A 19984-nucleotide genomic window follows, 5' to 3' on the forward strand; every position below is an offset into this window, starting at 1 on the left:
TGTACACTAAAGACTGACACTGAAAGAATATTTTCCAGGATATTTCTGCACTTCTCAGATTAGTTTTTTCCTAGATTTTTCCCCCAAGGATATTTGTATAGCCAAGAGCTCTAAAAGACAGCCATAATAGCTCTCTCCAAGATAGAAGGTAGGTTGGTTCTTGACCAATATGATAAAGAAAATATCTCTTGGGGGAAGGGAGATAGGTTTGCTCGCTGCCTCTCCCCGTAAGTTTAGGGGTTTCCTAAGCATAACAATCCTCACTGTGACATGGATACACTGTATGTCCAATGTTCATCTAGGTCTGCCTTCACATTATCCCTATGGGTTTTAAGGATCAAGAGAAGTGTGAAGGTCATGAGGTCTGCTGTTCAGTAGACAGTACACTTAATGTTACTGTTCTATGAACTTCTCGCTAAGTAGGTTAGTCCAGCCTAAAGCTAAGTTTTATTAAATCTGGTATTTAAGAACAACAACAAAATGATCTTAATACATAGTGCTTTGGAGTTATAAAAGTAATAATGGGTCATATTAGTTGAGTGCTATCATGGATCATGTATCAATTATATTAAACTCTCTGGAACAGAGAAGACATTCAACAGATAGTTGTTCAAAATGAATACAGAAATCCTCACAATGCTTTGAGATTGAAAGATAGATCCATATTTACTGTAGACCTTGCTATGTTACCAACATATATATATAGTTATATATATGTTATATATAGTTGACTTGCCTATAGTTTATTTCAGATATAATTTGATATCTTTGATGAGGCTTTGGATTCATTGTTATTATGAGCAACCCATCTGAAAACTAATTAGGGTGGATTACCTAAGCAGACAGTTCTCATCTATATTTTAATTTGTTTCCCTAAGTGCTATTTTCAAAAGGAAATTCTAGAGTGGCATCCTCTTTGTATGCCTTAAATACTTTTTCTTGTTTGGTTTAGATTATACATGGCTTTTGTGATCTGATTTCTTTGAGTGGGGCTGCAACAATGACCAGCTCACAGCAAAGCAGATGAGTTTTGCATCTGAAAGCACAAATCCTTTCCTATATCTTCTAATATTTTTCACTCTTTACTTTTTTCTTACCTCTATTCCTTCTCCCTCCTTCTAATATCTACTTAGCTACTTTTACCTTCTTTCACCCTAGCAGACAAAACTCCCATTCAACTGGCATTTTCCCCTTACTAGATGTCTATGTAGAGCCTAGTAACTCAGACATCCAATATTACTCTGAGTAATACTTGTAAAATCCTAAGCATCACCTTGTCCCATTTCCCCTCTTTGATAACTCTAGAAATATGTAGTTTGAAAATGCAACAGAGCTGTGTAATCAACTTTGTGCAGAAGAGTATTTGAACTAGAATATGTGGATTTCAGCTCTGACAATGCCAATCATATATCCTTTATTAAAGTGCTCAACCTTTATGAAATTCAATATCCTCATTTGGAAAATGATGGGGATTAAACTAGGTAATGTCTAGCATCTTTTAATTTTAGATTATCTTGATTTTTAAAAATATGAATTGCATCATATCTAATAAGTTTTAGATCATAAACAGTTCAGAAATATTGATCTTCCTGTGAGTTATACCCAGAACATGAATACATACTTGTAACGCCAAAATAAATTAGACCAAATTTTGGAGGGGAATGTGAACAACAATATGATGGTGCAAAGTAAGAGGTCTATATGAGGCACAACTCAGGGAGGGTGTGTACTCAAGGCATCTGGTGAGTAGAACCTAGGGATGGTGTTAAATATCCTAGAATGCCCAGGACAATAAAAAGAAATCTGTCCGAAAACATCAACAATATTGAGGTTAAGAAATCCATTACTGCCCAAGTTCCTGAACTGGAGTTGCCAGTTGCTTCCTAACCTACCTATGTTCTTTTCTCTCTAGAAAGGGAAAGTGAGCTGATCTCAATTCAACTTACAGTCTACTTTGCTTTTTCATTGAGTGTAACAGTCAAAAGAGCAAGTGATAGCCCCACTGCACAAATGAAGAGACTAAACTTTAGCAACAGAAGATGATAGAAAACAATCTACTCAATCTCCAAGTGTGCCAAAGAGGCATCAGTAGTCAACCCCAGGACTGTCTCTTGGCAATACTCATGATTCAAGGCTCATTGTCTACCTGGAGTTTAGAAGAAACCCGAAGAAACCCGAGTGGGAGGATTGAAAGAGAAGTTTCACCACCCTGAGATCACAGTCTCTCAAGAGTTTCTAGATACATTTCCAAGTGAAAAAATAATTTTAAGCTTTTTTTTTTTCAATTAAAAATGACCAATGAAAAGTTTGTTGATGCTAATATATTTTGAAAGTCAACATTACAGAAAGAAGCATTGCATTTAAAACAGTACAGAAATCATGTGGGAGAGAAGAAACTATTTTGGAAAAAGTAAATGAATAATTCTCTAATCCCAAAACTACTTTTTGTCTTCTGCCATTAAAGAAACAATTTCATTGTAAACTTCTTGAGGTGCATCCATTGCCCAGATGAAGTCCAAGTGATTGTAATTTGGAATTTCCTTGTGGTAAATGAGATTAGAGAGCTTTGAAAGCAAAAGATAAACATCCTGAGGGTCAGCCAACAGGTCATTGCCACCACTCCATACTGCAATTGGGACATTCATGGCGGTTAAATTGTAGATTGGAGGTGTGGGCTAAAACACAAGAGGAAAGCAATCAGAATTTTCATAAGTAAATGCACTTTAAACTCAATACTTATTCAGTGGGTAAATCAGATATCACCTAAAAAAATTGAGATATAATTTATATATAACACTATATTTGTTGCAAAGGCACAGCAGTGATTCCACACATGTATACATTGTGAAATGATGACAACAAAAAATCTAGTTAACATCTAACCACTGTGTGCAGTTTTACATATATATAGAGAGAGAAAGAGAGAATTTTTAAGATTTAATGTCTTTTAAGTTTCAAATGTACAGTACAGTATTAGTAACTATAGTCTCCACAGTGTAATTGCATCTCCAGGTCTTACTTATTTTATGACTGGAAGTTCATACTTGTTGACCACCTTAATCCATTTTGCCCATGCCTCTAGCAACCACCAATCTGTTTTCTCTATCTATTAGTTCCAGTTTTTTTTATGTTTTAGATTCCCCATTTAAGTGAGATCATATAATATTTATCTGTGCATGAATAACTTATTTCATTTAGCATAATATTGTCAAGGTCCATCCTTGTTGTTATAAGTGGCATGACCCAGTTTCATAATTAAATCTTAAGAATTTAAAGACTCAAAAGGTATAAGTGTCTCAAAATGACATAAGTCATTTATTTTTACTTTGTCTGACTTCCCAGTATAGTCATTGGAAAGGTAGTCAGTTGGTTAAATGAGTTGTATTTTAAATACTTGCCTGATTTTTACTAAATATAGGTTCAAATTCTTAGAAAATCTATCAGTTGCCCCATTTCAATAAAATCACCGTTCACACAGATTTTAAAGACATTCATAACGCAGACCAATGGGACAAGAAAATCACTACGAATTTTCCCTCTGTTCACAGAAACTTTGTTAGTTTTTAAAGATGACATTCTCAAGAATTCTGATTCAATACATTAAAATTTCTTTACCCTTATGTAATAACCAATTCACAAAGAAATGTTTTATTATATGTAATTTTTTTGTAGTATTTTGATACTTTATTACGCTCCTTTATATGTTAGACAGAAGGGAAAAGTGTGGAGAATATCCATGAAAATAAACCCACTTTTCTTCACTCATATGCCACTGTTAGAAGTGTTTTCCAGAACCAGCTTCTGGATCTTAAATTATCATCACTTCCCCAGTTAGCTGAAACCATCCTGAGCTGTGTTTGGCTTGGTTGCAGGGAGCATGGAGTTGGGAGTGGGTGTTTCACCCCCTTCCCCGCCCAGGATGGAGTCTGGTTACTAGTGTTAAGCGCCCAGGACAAAGGCAGCATCTGAGGCGCTGATGGTTCCTGATTCTTCCCCTGGGCCTTCATGCTCCAGTGTCTGTCCTCATTCAAGCTGCCCTCAAGGTACCGCACGACTGCAATAAGAAACTTCCAGAACTCATCACCCCTCGTGGCATTAGACAGACTTGTGAGGTCTGGACAGCAACCTGACTTTGGAAAATGCATATAAAGTTATTGCAATTTCATCTTTAGCCTTTCATATCTTCGTCTTTCAAAATGTGAATAACTGCTACTTAAGATGCTTACCTGATGATAATGCATTAGGTTCTGAAATGGGGCTCCCCAGTCAAAAGCTTGGAATTTCCCAGACTTAACAGCCTAATGGAGAGAAATAAAAACACTAAGAAATTCTAAAAAATTACTTGGCTATGTGAATAATAACATACCAACATTTCCAAGTAATTTACTTTAAATTTAAATATTATTTATTTTTTTCTCATTCCAAGAATAAAGACTATTAATCCTTCAGAACAATTGATTCAAGTTTAAATGCAGCTCTGCTTGAAATAATTTTTCTTGCCACTCAAGTCATGAAAATCATTTATTTCTTCCTACCCAAAGCACCTATTTAAAGGATTTTCATTCACATGGATTGATCATTTCACCTGGTAGTCCCATGCCAGAAAAATTCCCTGCTAGGAACCTTTGACAGACTATTTTAAGACTTTGCTTTATGTAGATTGGTGATGGTTAAGGCCCACAAGAAAGTTTTAACAGCTTGAAATGATACCTGTCTCCAGTGGAGGGTGTTTTGAACGGAAGTTCCTGCTGGATTATGTGCTATATACACATCTAAGCGACTCTAGAAAGAAAACACATAAGCACACAGACACACTTAGATATACGTTCAGTTTCTTAAAAACACCTAAGACTTAAATTTATCTGATCCATATCAAGTTTTACCAGCAGCATTACTGGCAGGATATGAGCAAAAGAGTCGTACATCACTTTATGGCTTGCAAACTCTGACTAATGGACTAATTTCAAGGATGTATAACTGAACTAAACAATTTTGAGTGAGAATAGTTGTCAATGGATAATACAAAACATGAAAAATGTGATATACTATGAGCTAGATTGTTTTGTTCTATGAGCTACACATGTTGGGGCTTTCCAGGTGGCACTAATGGTAAGGAATCTGCCTGTCAGTGCAGGAGACACAAGACACAGGTTCAATCCCTGGGTCAGGAAGATCCCCTGGGATACAAAGTGGCAACCCACTCCAGTATTCTTGCCTGGGAGATTCTATGGGCAGAGGAACCTGACGGGCTACAGTCCATGGGACTGCAAAGAATCCAACATGACTGAGCACAGTCCTACTTTACATATGTTGGCTTATTTACTCTTCACGACGACTCATTCCATGGATAAGGAATCAAAATGAAGGAGTTCAAGTGTGTTGCAAAATTAGGAGCTGAATTATGCTTTTAACCTGAATCCATATTTTTAACTTCTTTTCAATACTGCATTATGTTGTATGTGTTTTTAAACATCCACTTGGTGCAAAGCAAATGAAATAGAAGGTAAAGAGTATGGACAAGATTTTACATAAAAAGTTGTTCTGAAAGAAGTTTTGAAAAGTGTATAGGGTTGACTGTCAGCATCAAAATATTTTAAATTATATTTATCCAATATCTAGACATATTTTTCCTAGAGAGGAACCTGACAACATGGTTCAGTACCTCACCTCACAGAATCTAAATGTCACACCAATTTTCAGGTGATCAGAAGTGAGTAGCGAATTTTCTGTTTCTGTTTTTTCTACAAGCTGTTTACCTCAGGGCACAATGAGGTGATGGAAAGAACCTGGAGGCTATAAAACTAGGGGCCATGACTTGTGATTTCTCTTGGGCTTATCTGCATATTGGACAGAATTTTGAAGTGACTCCTATTTCTAATAAAGTACCATTCTTAAGTGATTATAAGACAAGGAATTAATAGTGTTGCTCAAAATAATCAGAATAGAAATTTCAGGGCATACAAACCATGTTAAAGTTTTTATTGTCAACTCCAGTAATGGCAAACAAGGCATTCTTACAAAGGACATCCAGTGTCTCACGGGAGCACACTTCAACACCAAGAAATTGCTCAAAAACATTGTGTGGGTAGAACATTTTGTTACCAAATATAATCTGAAAAATAAAAGCATCATTACAGATTTGCAAACAACAAGCTGCAGAAAAGATTTCTTAATTTGTCTAGTTTACTGCAGAAATAGATATTATAATGTCTATTTCAATATTTCTATATGTTGTCTTAGGAAGTTTAAATACTTTCTTTCATTGAATCCCCATGATAAAGATGTGGAATGGACGGGGCATATATGAATACTGGATATTTATTGTTGCATTGAGAACTGTACTGGCTGATGAAGTGTAATGCGTAAAGAGGTACAGTCTAGTTGGGTAATAGGAGCTACGGGATTAAATCATAAAACAACATTGTAGAGTATCAAAACTAAGTTCCAAGATGTGTGATTTCAGCAATAAATGACAAAAAATCAGCAGGGAAAAGGATGACTTCAAGCCATATTTTCATGAAAACATTAAAAAGACAAAGAGGTTTGGTAGCTTAATAACTGAAAGGACTCACCCTGATTGTTCTTCAGGAAGGTTGACACTTTGCTACCACGATTTTATTTTATTTATTTTTTATTGAAGTATAGTTGACTTACAATATTATATTAGTTTCAGTTATATGACTTAGTGACTCCATATTTTCAAAATTACACCCAAAGTTTCAAAATTATACACATACAAAGCTACTATAAACTATTGACCATTTTCTCTCTTCTGGACATTATATCCATGTGATTTATTTATTTATTACTGGTAGTTTGTACTCTGTCATCCCCATTTTATACAAGAGAACAAAAGGCTAATAAATAGTCAGGGTCCTGGTCTAGTGAGAACTGGATTGCAGCTAGAATCCTGATCCAAGCCTCAAGATTTTGACTTAAGGTCTAATGCTTTTTTTTTTTTTTTTTTTTTAATCCCCTCTCTACACTGCCTGTCAGAAATTCTGAGTATAAGTAAAAAGTAAACATGTTCTGAATCAGTGCAGCCAGTAAATATATTCAGGGTCATAACAATTTTACATTTTGAGTAAAAGTTTTACAAATATAGTTGCAGGTAAAAATCTTTTAGGTTTTAGACATCTGTGTTAGTTCAGTGAGAAAAAAATGAATAGCACACACCTAAGTGAAAAAAAATATGAATAGCGCACAACCATAGAAAAAGATGGCATTATTAAATTTTGTAGCCTGAGGCAAACTGTTCTCCTAAAGGAGTGTGTGTGTGTGTGTGTTTGTGTGTGTTGGTTTTAGGGGGTGGGAGAAGTTGGTGATTAAACTTTGGATAAAGGAAAGATTATTAAATCCCTGACATGTATGCCTACATAATATCTACAGTTTATTGAAATCTATTCTACTACCCTACGAAATCCCTATTTAAAGAGAGAAGACTTCTTAGGAATAAGACTTGGAAAACCAAGGGTATTTGATTCGGGGTCTCCAAGTTCTTGCTTTACTTCACCGCTGCTGTCTTACTCTTTCTCTCCTTTTCCTTTCCCTTCCCTTTCTTTCCTGTTCTTCCTCTTCCCACTTTTCATGGACTGGGTAGTTTAGGTATCTTATTTGATTTTTTTGTGTTGCTTTTAGCTCCTCTTCCCCAGGCTGAGGGTGGAAACACAGCCTTGAAGACTTGTGGTGATACTTGGTAAAGAAATACCCATGAAGGAGCAAAAACGCTCCCAGGTGTTGCTACCACACAAAGAAATGGAGAATTTAAAAAAAGTGGGGATCTCTTAAACTATAATGGGGATTCGAACATGGTCAGTGCTATTCAAGATATAGTATAAACACATTCATTTCCATTCTTGGATATAAACTTGATGGTCCACCAGCTGTTTGTTCTCTTTCTATCACTTTGAAATCCACAAACAATTCAATATCTTAGATTCAGTTAAAGGGAATCACATACCTTGAAGAGGAAGTGAGGAATAAGTGCAAGTTTGTTAAAGAGGCTTTGGGTGTACTTCACTGTGGCAACTGGGGCTAATGCATAGAAGACTTTGATTTTTTCAGCCAGTGTGGGATTGGTAGAAAAGGCGATAAAACCTGAAACAGAACAAGGAATATGTGTAAAGGTAGGGATGTGTGTGTGTGTGTATGTGCGTGAATGTGTTTTACAAGTATGACATCATTACTTTGGACTTACTAAGGGTGCCATCTGGGACAACCTGAAATCAACAAAATGGTCAGATTTTAGTATATTTTGTTTTCATAGATTCTCTCTGGGGACATGAGGTTTGCTGTTGTTTAGTTGCTAAGTCGTGTCTGACTCTTGCGATCCCATGTGCTGGGACCCGCCAGGCTTCTCTGTCCAAGGGATTTCCCTAGTAAGAATGCTGGAGTGGGCTGCCATTTCCTTCTCCATGGGATTTTCCCAACCCAGGGATCTGACTCACATCTCCCATTTGGCCGGAAGATTTTTTACGACTGAGCCACCTGGGAAGCCCTGGACATGAGGTTAGAACTTTTCCAAAGTTACGTTTAACTCTTTTATCTGACTTTTGAAACCAGGCCAACTTTAGAATAATCCCGTGGTAATAAAAGTGTTATAATTTATATTACAGCAGGTTTGGTTCAGCTTAAAATTATATCATCTTATAACAATGAGATAATTAACATTTAACATGAGTAAGGTATATAAGTGGAAAGGTTAAAGCACAAATTTGAAATGTGTCAAAACAGAGTTTGAAACTTAGTCCTGTGGTTTATTAGCTTTGTGACCTTGGAAAAGACACCTAAACTCTAAAAGTTTTAGTTTCCTCATCTAAAAATAGGTATAATGATGAATACTTCCTTAGGTTGTTTAGAAAATAATTAAGTTGAATCATGTAAAATATTTACCAGGAACTAGTCACATAGTAATACTTAAAAAATGAGTAGCTGAGATAATTCCAATATTTGTATACAATATTCTCAGCCCCTATCTGCTTTTAATTGTTTTCATGAACAGTAGCATATAAATAGACTGGGTTCTAATCAAAGAATTATTAACTTAAATTCTTTACAGTTGAATTTCATAGGACAATCTCTCCTTACTGTTAATAATGGCATGTTGACTAGACTTAAGAACAGCTTGAAACAAAACTTTTCAGATGTGCAAAACTTAAATAAAGCGGAAAAAAAAAACAAACCCACTTTTCAGGTTTATGCAACTCAGTAATATCCAGCCTATCTCACTGAAAGAACATTCTATCCAACAGCACTGTGTTTGTCAAGGAGTTCTTTACCTGGCTTCCTAACTCTGAATATAAGAGCCAGCGGGTCACCCAGAGTAGGCAGGAATCATTCGCAAGGAGAGTCAGTCCCTCCCGCTGGAGTGTTAGCAGTAACACTGCTGACAGTGGGTGGCAGTGGGTCCATCGAGGGTCAGGACAGGCAACGTCTCAAAAGAAGCCTAATCCCATTTTAGATGCAATTCTATCGAGGATACTTAACTAAACTTCATGTACACAGCAGATTGACGTAAATTAGAAGGCAGAAGAAACAACTTCCTGAAATTTATGAGTGTGGTGACACGATGACGAACTGTCCACTGGTGAGTAAGAAGAACGGAAATGTTCAAAATTTAAATACTCAAAAGGGCAGTAGCTTGGAGTTATTTTCTATCAGGACATAATGTTCTATTTACCTCAATAAATCTTAAGGAAATTTCTGCATTTCAGCTAAGTGCAATAATTTTATAACCCTGTATCACTGAGAAAAGGTTAAGCTATGTCCAGCATGTTCTGTATAAAAGCATAGGAGTCAGTCATAAGCACCCCTCTGATACTCCCCAAAGTGACTCGCTGATTTATTTTTCTCTTCATAGAAAAATGCTACCATTATCTAGCATCATATGTATTTTACTTATCTTTTTCTCTGCCTCCACCTGCTAGACTATTAGTAGTAAAAAGACAGAGATTTTAAACTATTCACTTTTTTGCTGTATCCTTAGGATATGTTATATGAGACCTATAAATAGGGTTGACTGAAAGAAATAAACTAACCAGAGACCATGTGGTACAAGGGTTCACGGCACTGGTTTGGTATCAGATTGCTTGAACTGGGATCTGAGCTACCCTACTTATAATAACTAAGTTATCACTTACACGAACTATTTCTTCACCCACTATATAGTTTGCCTATACATGCAATAGGAATAATAATGGCCTTATAACAGAGGGCTGTTTTAAACATTGCATTATATAATGAATGGAAAGCAATTAGCAAGCATGAAGACCAACATGCCTGCATGATCACTGGAAAAGGATCTATATGAACTACACTACTTGCTAATTGCTTTTACCTACCAATGGTGGTGCCTTGGGAATGGCCAACATAGTGTAGCTTCTCCTGTCCTGTTCTCTTTAAGATGAAATCAATTGTGGATGGAAGGTCATATTCAGCCATTTCATCAAAGCTGTAAAGAAAAAGACAAAATTAACTAAATACACATCTTTGTTATAATTTCCACAAGTCAAACCTATTTAAGCTAAAGCTTCCTTTGAAAAATAGAAAACTGGATGCTCTAAATATTGCTGCTTACAGACTATTTGAGTGTCAGGGGCTCTTTGGGGGTGACTTCCTGTAAAGGGCTGATATTATTTCTATAGCACAGTATGATATCTGCAGTTTTATCCAATTTGAAACACCAAAGTATTTGTAGTTGGGGACTACTTCCATCCCTGAACCTGATTGTCAGATTTAATAATGACTTGTACTTAGCGTTCTACTACCATGTAATAGGAATAATTTCTCTATTTTATTCTTAACAAGTTATCCAGAATAATTTTTTGAAAATTAAAATAGGCTATGCCCCTCCCCTGTTAAAACCTTTCAGAGGCTTCTCATTACACTCAGAATGAGCTCCAAGGCCCTCACCATGACCTACACAGCCCACCCTGATCCGGGCATGTCAGCATCTCTAGCCTCCTCTCCTCTCGGTCTTCCTCTTCCTCACTACACTTGGGACAGATGAACTTCCCTTCAGTTCCTAGTATTTTTAGAGGACCTTTGTGCCTCAGCTTCATCAACCAACTTCTCTTCTGTTCTCCACTTCCACTAGTAATTCCCAGAAATAAGGCACAAGAAGGCCAGTAGGAGAAAAATCTTTGATAATCTCTCCATGGTGTCTAAATTTCATTGTCTCCCCCTCCACTTTATTATTGCTGATGAGAGATGTCCATGAACACCAGCTGGGTTTAAATCCATATGGATGTTCCTTTAGAATATGCTGAGGGCAACAAATTTCCTTGCTTATTCATTTTGCTCAATCCTGGTAGAAAAGCAGATTCAGGGAATCTCGTAATAGTGGGCACTGGGATCACAGTTAGGAGGAAAACTACCCTTGGAATGAGGTGTATGAAAAATCTAAAGGTAGATTAGAATCAAAGGACTTCCTTCTTCTCCTACTTGAAGTGTGACTTGTTAAGACATGACTGGATTGGAACAGTGAATACTGATGATTTTTAACTCAATATTTATTTTTAATTCTCTCTTTCTTTACCTGAAATCCCAGAATTCAGGGGAGTCTGTTGAATAGTATAAATGTTCCTGGGCCCAGGTGTTTCCTCTGCTGTTCCCCAGCCACACATCATAACCAGCATCTGCCAGCAGGAAGCCCAGGCTGTTGCTGGGCAGGTTGGAAATCCAGTTTGTGGCTGATCCAAGAAGACCATGCTGCAGAAACACAACAGGTCTCTGACCTAAAGAAGAAAATTATTATAAACTCACTACTTATTCTCAGATAAACATAAATACAGGAAAACTAAAATTAAATAGGAAAAGGCAATGGCACCCCACTTCAGTACTCTTGCCTGGAAAATCCCATGGATGGAGGAGCCTGGTAGGTGGCGGTCCATGCGGTCGCTAAGAGTCAGAAACGACTGAGCAACTTCACTATCACTTTTCACTTTCACGCATTGGAGAAGGAAATGGCAACCCACTCCAGTGTTCTTGCCTGGAGAATCCCAGGGACGGGGGAGCCTGGTGGGCTGCTGTCTATGGGGTCTCACAGAGTTGTACACGACTGAAGCGACTTAGAAGTAGCAGCAGCAGAATTAAATAAATTTGCTTGGTGAGGCGAATATTTTAAAAATTGTTATCTTAATTGCCGTGATAGTTCCTCAGATGACAATGTGTGCACCTGTATACTTTAAATTGTGTGCAGTTGGTTGTATGCCAATTAAACTCAAAAAGCTATTGAAAAATTATATCATAAGGAAATTCAGCATAATGTTAATTAAGTGGGTCTGCTATTCAGGGACTCTGAGTTCCCACCCAGCACAACAAACTAAAATCATGGGCCAGTGTGGGCATCATTGAAGCCAATGTAAATCTGGTGTCACTCAGACCCTCAGCTTAATCTCAGAAGTCCAAGGTGGTTCAAGGATTTTTCTTTCCCTGGGAGTAGCTTAATCTCATGTTCTATAATTAGAATACATTTGACTGGAATGTATTTGATTCAAGATTCAAGACACTCATCTTTTTCCCTCATTCCAGTCCCCCCCAAGCTTCCCTGGTGAGTCAGTGGTAAAGAATCTTCCTGCCAACACAGGAGGTGTGAGTTCAGTTCCTGGGTGGGGAAGATCCCCTGGAGAAGGAAGTGGCAACCCACTTCAATATTCTTGCCAGGATACTCCTTGGACAGAGGACCCAGGCAGGCTACAGTCCATGGGATTGCAAAAGAGTGGAGCGCAACTTAGTGACTGAACAACAACCAGTCCTACCTAAACGATTGGCATCATTCTTTCCATGAGGAATCCGATAGACCTGAAGGATATAGCCATCCGAAGTTATAACTTTATGCATCTCACTTGGGTAGCCCCAGTAGGAAATCATCTGACTCTGAATGGAGGAAAAAAAAATTAGCTTCATGAGTTTACTGGGCCATTTTTATGATTCCTATCATAAAACTTCTTACAGATTGTTAACATATATTTGAGGAAGAAATATTTCAAGCTTTATAATAAAATGCATTTTAAAAGAATTAATGAGAGCAAATAGCATCAGTATCTTTGGAAGTGTTGTTTTTAAAATATTAGTGATATGAATAACTTACAACATTCATACTGGCTTCAGGGTTCTCAGCAATTTTTCCAAGTAAACAAAATGCATTTCCAGACATGTGGATGAAACACACTGTTACAAGTAGCCACCACATTTTCAACCTATTAGGGGAAAAAACTTATTGCATCATGTGGTAAATATTACAATATAACATGAAGTCATGATATTGAGCTGCTTTGCTCTTTTCTTCACATATTTTTCACTTACTACCTTATCTGTCATATAGTTCTCCTGTTTCTCATCACTTTGTCAATTAGAAGATTTTTATAGTACTTCTGCTATTCTGGTAAGTTATTCAGTTTTGTACATGATTCTAGTTTTCCAAAGGACATTTTATCAACCTACCCTTGTAGATATTTGCTATTTACCATCTGCTATGGTTTGAGTTGGTCTCCCACTGACACCCCAAACATAGATATATTGAAGTCCTCAATACCTCTGAATGTCACTGCATTTGGAAGTAGAGTTATTAGATGAAATTTAAGTTAAGATGAGGCCATCCAGGAGTAGGGTGAACACTTAATCCTCTATGAATGGTCTTCTTCTAAGAAGATGGCCATGTGAAGGCAGAGAGAATGGAAGCCAACGGGCAAAAGAGATTACTGGCAAACTACCAAAATCTAGGAAGAGACATTGAAAGATTTCTTTATATGTTCTGGAGAGAGCATAGCCCTTCAAACTCCTTGACTTTAGATTTACATATTCCACAAATGCAAGATAACAATTTTCTGTTATTTTAAGCATCCCACTTGTGGCACATTGCTCCAGCAGCCCTAAGAAAATGATACACCATCTGTCAGAAAAGGGAGAGAAAGGGAACACTCAGAATGGTTGTCGTTCTTGAAACTGTGAATAAAACAAGGAAGTCTGTCTGTTTTGTATGTAAAAACTTGCTTTAATTCCCTCAAAATGGCAGACCAAATGTTACTCAAACATTGACAATACAGATAAATTTTTATGTTATCGTTTTAAAGTATCTGGATTCCTCACTGTGTATGCCCAGGAGTGGGATTGCTGGGTCATATGGCAGTTCTATTTCCAGTTTTTTAAGGAATCTCCACACTGTTCTCCTGAAAGAGACACGTGCATCCCAATGTTCATTGCAGCACTGTTTATAATAGCCAGGACATGGAAGCAACCTAGATGCCCACCAGCAGATGAATGGATAAGGAAGCTGTGGTACATATACACCATGGAATATTACTCAGCCGTTAAAAAGAATTCATTTGAATCAGTTCTAATGAGATGGATGAAGCTGGAGCCCATTATACAGAGTGAAGTAAGCCAGAAAGATAAAGACCAATACAGCATACTAACACATATATATGGAATTTAGAAAGATGGTAACGATACCCCTATATGCAAAACAGAAAAAGAGACACAGATGTACAGAACAGACTTTTGAACTCTGTGGGAGAAGGTGAGGGTGGGATGTTGCGAAAGAACAGCATGTATATTATCTATGGCGAAACAGATCACCAGCCCACGTTGGATGCATGAGACAAGTGCTCAGGGCTGGTGCACTGGAAGACCCAGAGGGATGGGATGGGGAGGGAGGTGGGGGGGGGATTGGGATGGGGACACATGTAAATCCATGGCTGATTCATGTCAATGTATGGCAAAAACCACTACAATATTGTAAAGCAATTAGCCTCCAACTAATAAAAATGAAAAGAAAAGAAAATAAAACATCTGGATTCAAAGATGACCCACTTAATAGCTCTTCTGTTCACCCACTGTACCTCACATGATAAATATGACAATCAATAACCACTGCTCTGTTTTTAACTTCAGGTGTCCTGATTCCTCTCCATTCCTATTGCAAAGATGGCCATCAACTCTTCCCCTTTCCTAATGAATACTTTTCCCAAGGGATGCCTGAGCTAACATAACCCTGCTGCCACCCCTACCTTGCAAATGCTCCATTGTGTTCCATTTGCAACCATGTAATTTTTTCAGTTTCAGACTTAATATTTTCCCCTATGCTCTGTTCAAATACATCATATCCAAATATGGCTGTAGTTTCCACAGCTGCAGTCTTCTGCTCTAAACGTGACATGATCATTTGACAAAAAAACAAACAATAGTAGCCCAAGGAACACATGAAGGAATGGCATGTTCGCTGCCTTCAAGGAACGTACAAGCTAGTGATAGTCCAGTGGTACCAACTCTCTGCTTGCTCTCTTGCCTGTACCGTCCATGCATTTCTCAGTCCCTTTCACTTCAGGTCGACTCAGGGCTTGCTTGCTTGCTCTTAAAATCCCATAGGTAAGCTAAGGCTTTAGACTTAGTCAAACAAAAGGATGACTGGCAAACAAGGTAGCTACAGAGCATACTGTTCAAACCTTGGCTCCATAAGCATTTGTTGCTCAATAAATGAAAATTAATCATACTATTAGCAGTACTTTTCAAACCTAACTCTTTGTTAGCTCCATAAGTGATTTCTAATAAGTGGGCTTCCCTTGTGGCTCTGCTAGCAAAGAATCTGCCTGCAATGGGGGAGACCTGGGTTCAATCCCTGGGTTGGGAAGATCCCCTGGAGAAGGGAAAGGCTACCCATTCCAGTATTCTGGCCTGAAGAGTTCCATGGACTGTATAGTCCATGGGGTCACAAAGAATCAGACACAACTGAGTAACTTTCACTTATTAGAAATCATATATGTACTAACAGCTAAATTAAATAAAAAATAAATGACCCTACTATTCTTAAGAGCTACCTATGTCCCTTTATCTTTTATCAAAAATTAAAATAAACATTCTATCTCATTCACTACATGAATCTCTTCAAGGTTTATTAGGGTTATTTTTTCCTAAAGAAATGAATTTGTGTATGTTCTCTTGACCAAGGCAGTATAGAGTTTAATTCAAAGCTTTCAGGTTTTAATGATAGAGGTAGCCTAGGAGAGAAGGCAGAGGGAAGGAAACAATTAGAGATGAGAAAGAGAGAACCAAAGAGAATGACATCCATAGGATACCAAGACAGGTAACTGTGAGGAACCTAAGCTGTTTTTTTCTGATAGCTATAAACACTAGACATTCCTTGAATATCATTTGAATTGCTAAAATAAGTGAAATTTTCCAGAAGACCCCACAAACATTGTTAATAAAAACTGAATATTTTTCCAAACTCCTATTACTTCTCATAGAGATTGTGAATAGAGTACCATTCTACCTGTGTTAGATCAGTCAGGTTTTATTTCAAGTTAGAAACTATACAGTGAGGAGACAGAGCCCAGTGGACATATGGCCTGTTCCTGTTACACATTCAGAGCATTGCTTGCTCTTTCTTTTCCCAAATCATGAAATCAAGCCCCAAAGAAGGAGAAAAAGAAGAAATCTCCTAGAAAAAATTTATATGCATATAATCAAGGTTTAAAAGTTCAATGGAAAATTATATTTTTTAAGATAGAAATAAATTTCACATATAGATACATTACTTTTGAAGTATATTAAATAAACTTTATAACACCAGAGAGTCATACTCACTGTCACCAAACTGAATGCCTTCTTGTTTCTTGAAGGTACATGAAAAACCTAACTCTCTTTGCCCTTCTCTCTCTCACTATATGTCTATATATATATATATAGATATAGGTAGGTGTACATGTGTATGTTTTGGGTGACCTTTCCCAAAAATATGCAGTCACTGCATTTCCAGTGAACTCCAATATTTGCCAAACAGCAAGTCAAATATTACATAAATGGTAAACCCGCAAAAGGATATAGTTCCAAAACATCCTTAGAGATTCATTCTTTTTGATTTATCACCTGCTGAAATTCTGTCTCCTGCTTCCTTGTTCTTTGGGTTTTCATAATCCTAGCAATTATCAAGTCTTCTCCCACACTTGGGTAGGAACACTTTAACTCATAAAGAATCACATATATATTAAAACAAGTCAATATGTCCCACTGGAATAATTTTCAAAATTTGAGAGCAAAATAATTTTTATCACAAGCTTTTCATGGTTGTTTTTGCCTAAATTAAGAAATAACTAATGCCAAATACTGCACATGTAAACAGAATAAAATTTTATTTATTTATGTATTGAGATATTATTTTATTGTGTTTTGAACATGTAATATGAGTTCTATCATCTTAAGAGCTTCCCTTGTGCTCAGCTGGTAAAGAATCCACCTGCAATGCAGGAAACCTGGGTTCAATCCCTGGGTTTTGAAGATCCCATGGAGAAGGGAAAGACTACCCACTCCAGTATTTTGGCCTGGAGAATTCCACGGACGGTATAGTTCATGGAATGGCAAAGAGTTGGACACAACTGAACAGCTTTCACTTCACTACCATCTTAAGAAAATTGTATGTGAACAGTACAGTACTGGCACAGCACTGGTACGCCAGGATCTTCCCCAGTGCTTTAAAACTTGTAATTTTTCTCCAGTGATGTGCTAGAATCCCTTGCAGATGTCTGGACCTCTATAAAGGTTTTCTCATCAATAGGTGCTGATCCACATCAGCATCCTGCAGGTTTTCTCAATCGCAACTGTGAATAGTTGTGTTAGTGACTGAACAATAGCAACAGTTTCAATGGCTTCTGCTGGTTCCACAGCCCACATAGAGGTGGGTTAGCCTTTTGTTTCTCGGGCTTTCTTGGTGGCTCTGAGGCTAAAGTGTCTGCCCACAATGCTGGGAAACTTGGGTTCGATCCGTGGGTTGGAAAGACCCCCTGGAGAAGGAAATGGCAACCTATTCCAGTATTCTTGGCTGGAGAATCCCATGGATGGAGAAGCCTGGTGGGCTACGGTCCACGGGGTCACAAAGAGTAGGACTTGACTAAGTGACTTCACTTTCACTTTAGCCTTTTCTTGGGTGTCTTGTAATGATGTTCTGGATTCTACAACTCCCAAAGAGATTTTCTTGTTTATGATTGATATTGATTTTTAGTTGTTAAACATGGGGAAAAAAAAGAAGGAACATTTTATATTTCCTTGATGTTAATATTATCTTAGTATTATTAAGATGTCAACTATCTCAAATTTTTCTATATATTCAATAGATTCCAGTAAAAAAAAATTTATCAAACTTTTTGGTAAAAGTTGACAAGCTGACACTAAAATTAATATAAAAAGCAAAGAATCTAGAATATTAAAAAGAAGAAAAAAATACCAAAGTTGGAATACTTCTTCCTGATTTGACTTAAGTTATCATAAAGGTACTCTCACCAAGACAGTGTGGTAAACCAACTATTTCTATACCCATTCAGTGGAATTCTACTAAGTAATAAAAGTGAGCAAACCTGGATGAGTCTCAAGTCATTCTGTGGAATGAAAAAAAAATAAAAAGACATCCAAATCATAAAGGAAGAAGTAAAATTTTCACTATTTGCAGATGACATATTAAATATGGAAAATCCTAAGGACTCCATCAAGGAAAATTAAAATAAACAAATTCTGTAGAGTTTCAGGATACAAAATCAATATACAGAAGTCTCAGTTCAGTTCAGTCGCTCAGTCGTGTCCGACTCATTGCGACCCCATGAATCGCAGCACGCCAGGCCTCCCTGTCCATCACAAACTCCTGGAATTTACTCAAACTCATGCCCATCGAGTCGGTGATGCCATCCAGCCATCTCATCCTCTGTCGTCCCCTTCTCCTCCTGCACCCAATCCCTCCCAGCATCAGGGTCTTTTCCAATGAGTCAACTCTTCACATGAGGTGGCCAAAGTATTGGAGTTTCATTGCCTTTAAGTGATTTATATTTGTTTTTAAAATCTTTTGATACTTTAGTAAAGTAAATAAGTGTTATTTAAAAAAAAAACAACAACAACAAAGTATTGGAGTTTCAGCTTCAGCATCAGTCCTTCCAATGAACACCTAGGACTTATCTCCTTCAGGATGGACTGGTTGGATCTCCTTGCAGTCCAAGGGACTCTCAAGAGTCTTCTCCAACACCACAGTTCAAAAAACATCAATTTTTCGGTGCTCGGCTTTCTTCACAGTCCAACTCTCACATCCATACATGACCACTGGAAAAACCATAGCCTTGACCAGACGGACCTTTGTTGACAAAGTAATGTCTCTGCTTTTTAATATGCTATCTAGGTTGGTCATAACTTCCCTTCCAAGGAGTAAGCATCTTTTAATTTCATGGCTGCAGTCACCATCTGCAGTGATTTTGGAGCCCCCAAAAATAAAGTCTGACACAGTTTCCACTGTCTCCCCATCTATTTCCCATGAAGTGATGGGACCAGATGCCATGATCTTAGTTTTCTGAATGTTGAGCTTTAAGGCAACTTTTTCACTCTCCTCTTTCACTTTCATCAAGAAGCTTTTTAGTTCCTCTTCACTTTCTGCCATAAGTGTGGTGTCAACTTCATATCTGAGGTTATTGATATACAGAAGTCTATTGCATTTTTATTCACTAAAAATGAACTATGAGAAATATAGATGAAAAAACCAATCCCTCTTACAATTGCATCAAAAAGGAGAAAATACCTAAAATAAATGTAAACAAGGAGAAGGAAATGGCAACCCACTCCTGTATTCTTGCCTGGAGAATCACATGGACAGAGGAGACTGGTGGCCAATAGTTCATGGGATCACAAAGAGTTGGAAACAACTTAGCAACTGAGCAACAATAATGAGGTGAAATACTTGTACACTGAAAACTGTAAGACATTAATGAAAGATATTGAAGAAGACACAAATAAATGTAGAGATATTCTGCACTCATGACAAAAAGAATTAATATAAACTTTTCACCTTACCTAAAGCAATACATAGGTCCAATGCAAGTCCTATCAAAATTCCAATAGCTATCTTTTTTTTTAAAATAGAAATAGAGCACACAATCCTAAAATTTGTATGAAAACATAAAAGACCACAAAGAGCCAAAGCAATCTTGAGAAAGAAGAACAAAGCATCTCAGTTTCT

General features: G+C 37.2%; 1 protein-coding gene across 1 annotated transcript; it reads right to left on the minus strand.

Annotated features, from left to right (window-relative positions):
- Nucleotides 1–2306: 2306 nt before the first annotated feature.
- LOC122446722 (gastric triacylglycerol lipase) lies at nucleotides 2307–16648 on the minus strand. The gene is made up of 10 exons (XM_043477220.1): nucleotides 16585–16648; nucleotides 13091–13199; nucleotides 12759–12876; nucleotides 11537–11735; nucleotides 10341–10450; nucleotides 7961–8097; nucleotides 5966–6112; nucleotides 4711–4782; nucleotides 4227–4298; nucleotides 2307–2675 (listed from the first exon to the last, which is right to left on the minus strand). The coding sequence occupies exons 2-10, from the start codon at nucleotides 13190–13192 to the stop codon at nucleotides 2439–2441; spliced, it is 1194 nt and encodes a 397-aa protein (XP_043333155.1). The 5' UTR covers nucleotides 13193–13199; nucleotides 16585–16648; the 3' UTR covers nucleotides 2307–2438.
- Between the last annotated feature and the right edge of the window lie 3336 nt (nucleotides 16649–19984).

Source organism: Cervus canadensis, chromosome 8, assembly GCF_019320065.1.
Source record: "Cervus canadensis isolate Bull #8, Minnesota chromosome 8, ASM1932006v1, whole genome shotgun sequence".
Taxonomy (NCBI): domain Eukaryota; kingdom Metazoa; phylum Chordata; class Mammalia; order Artiodactyla; family Cervidae; genus Cervus; species Cervus canadensis.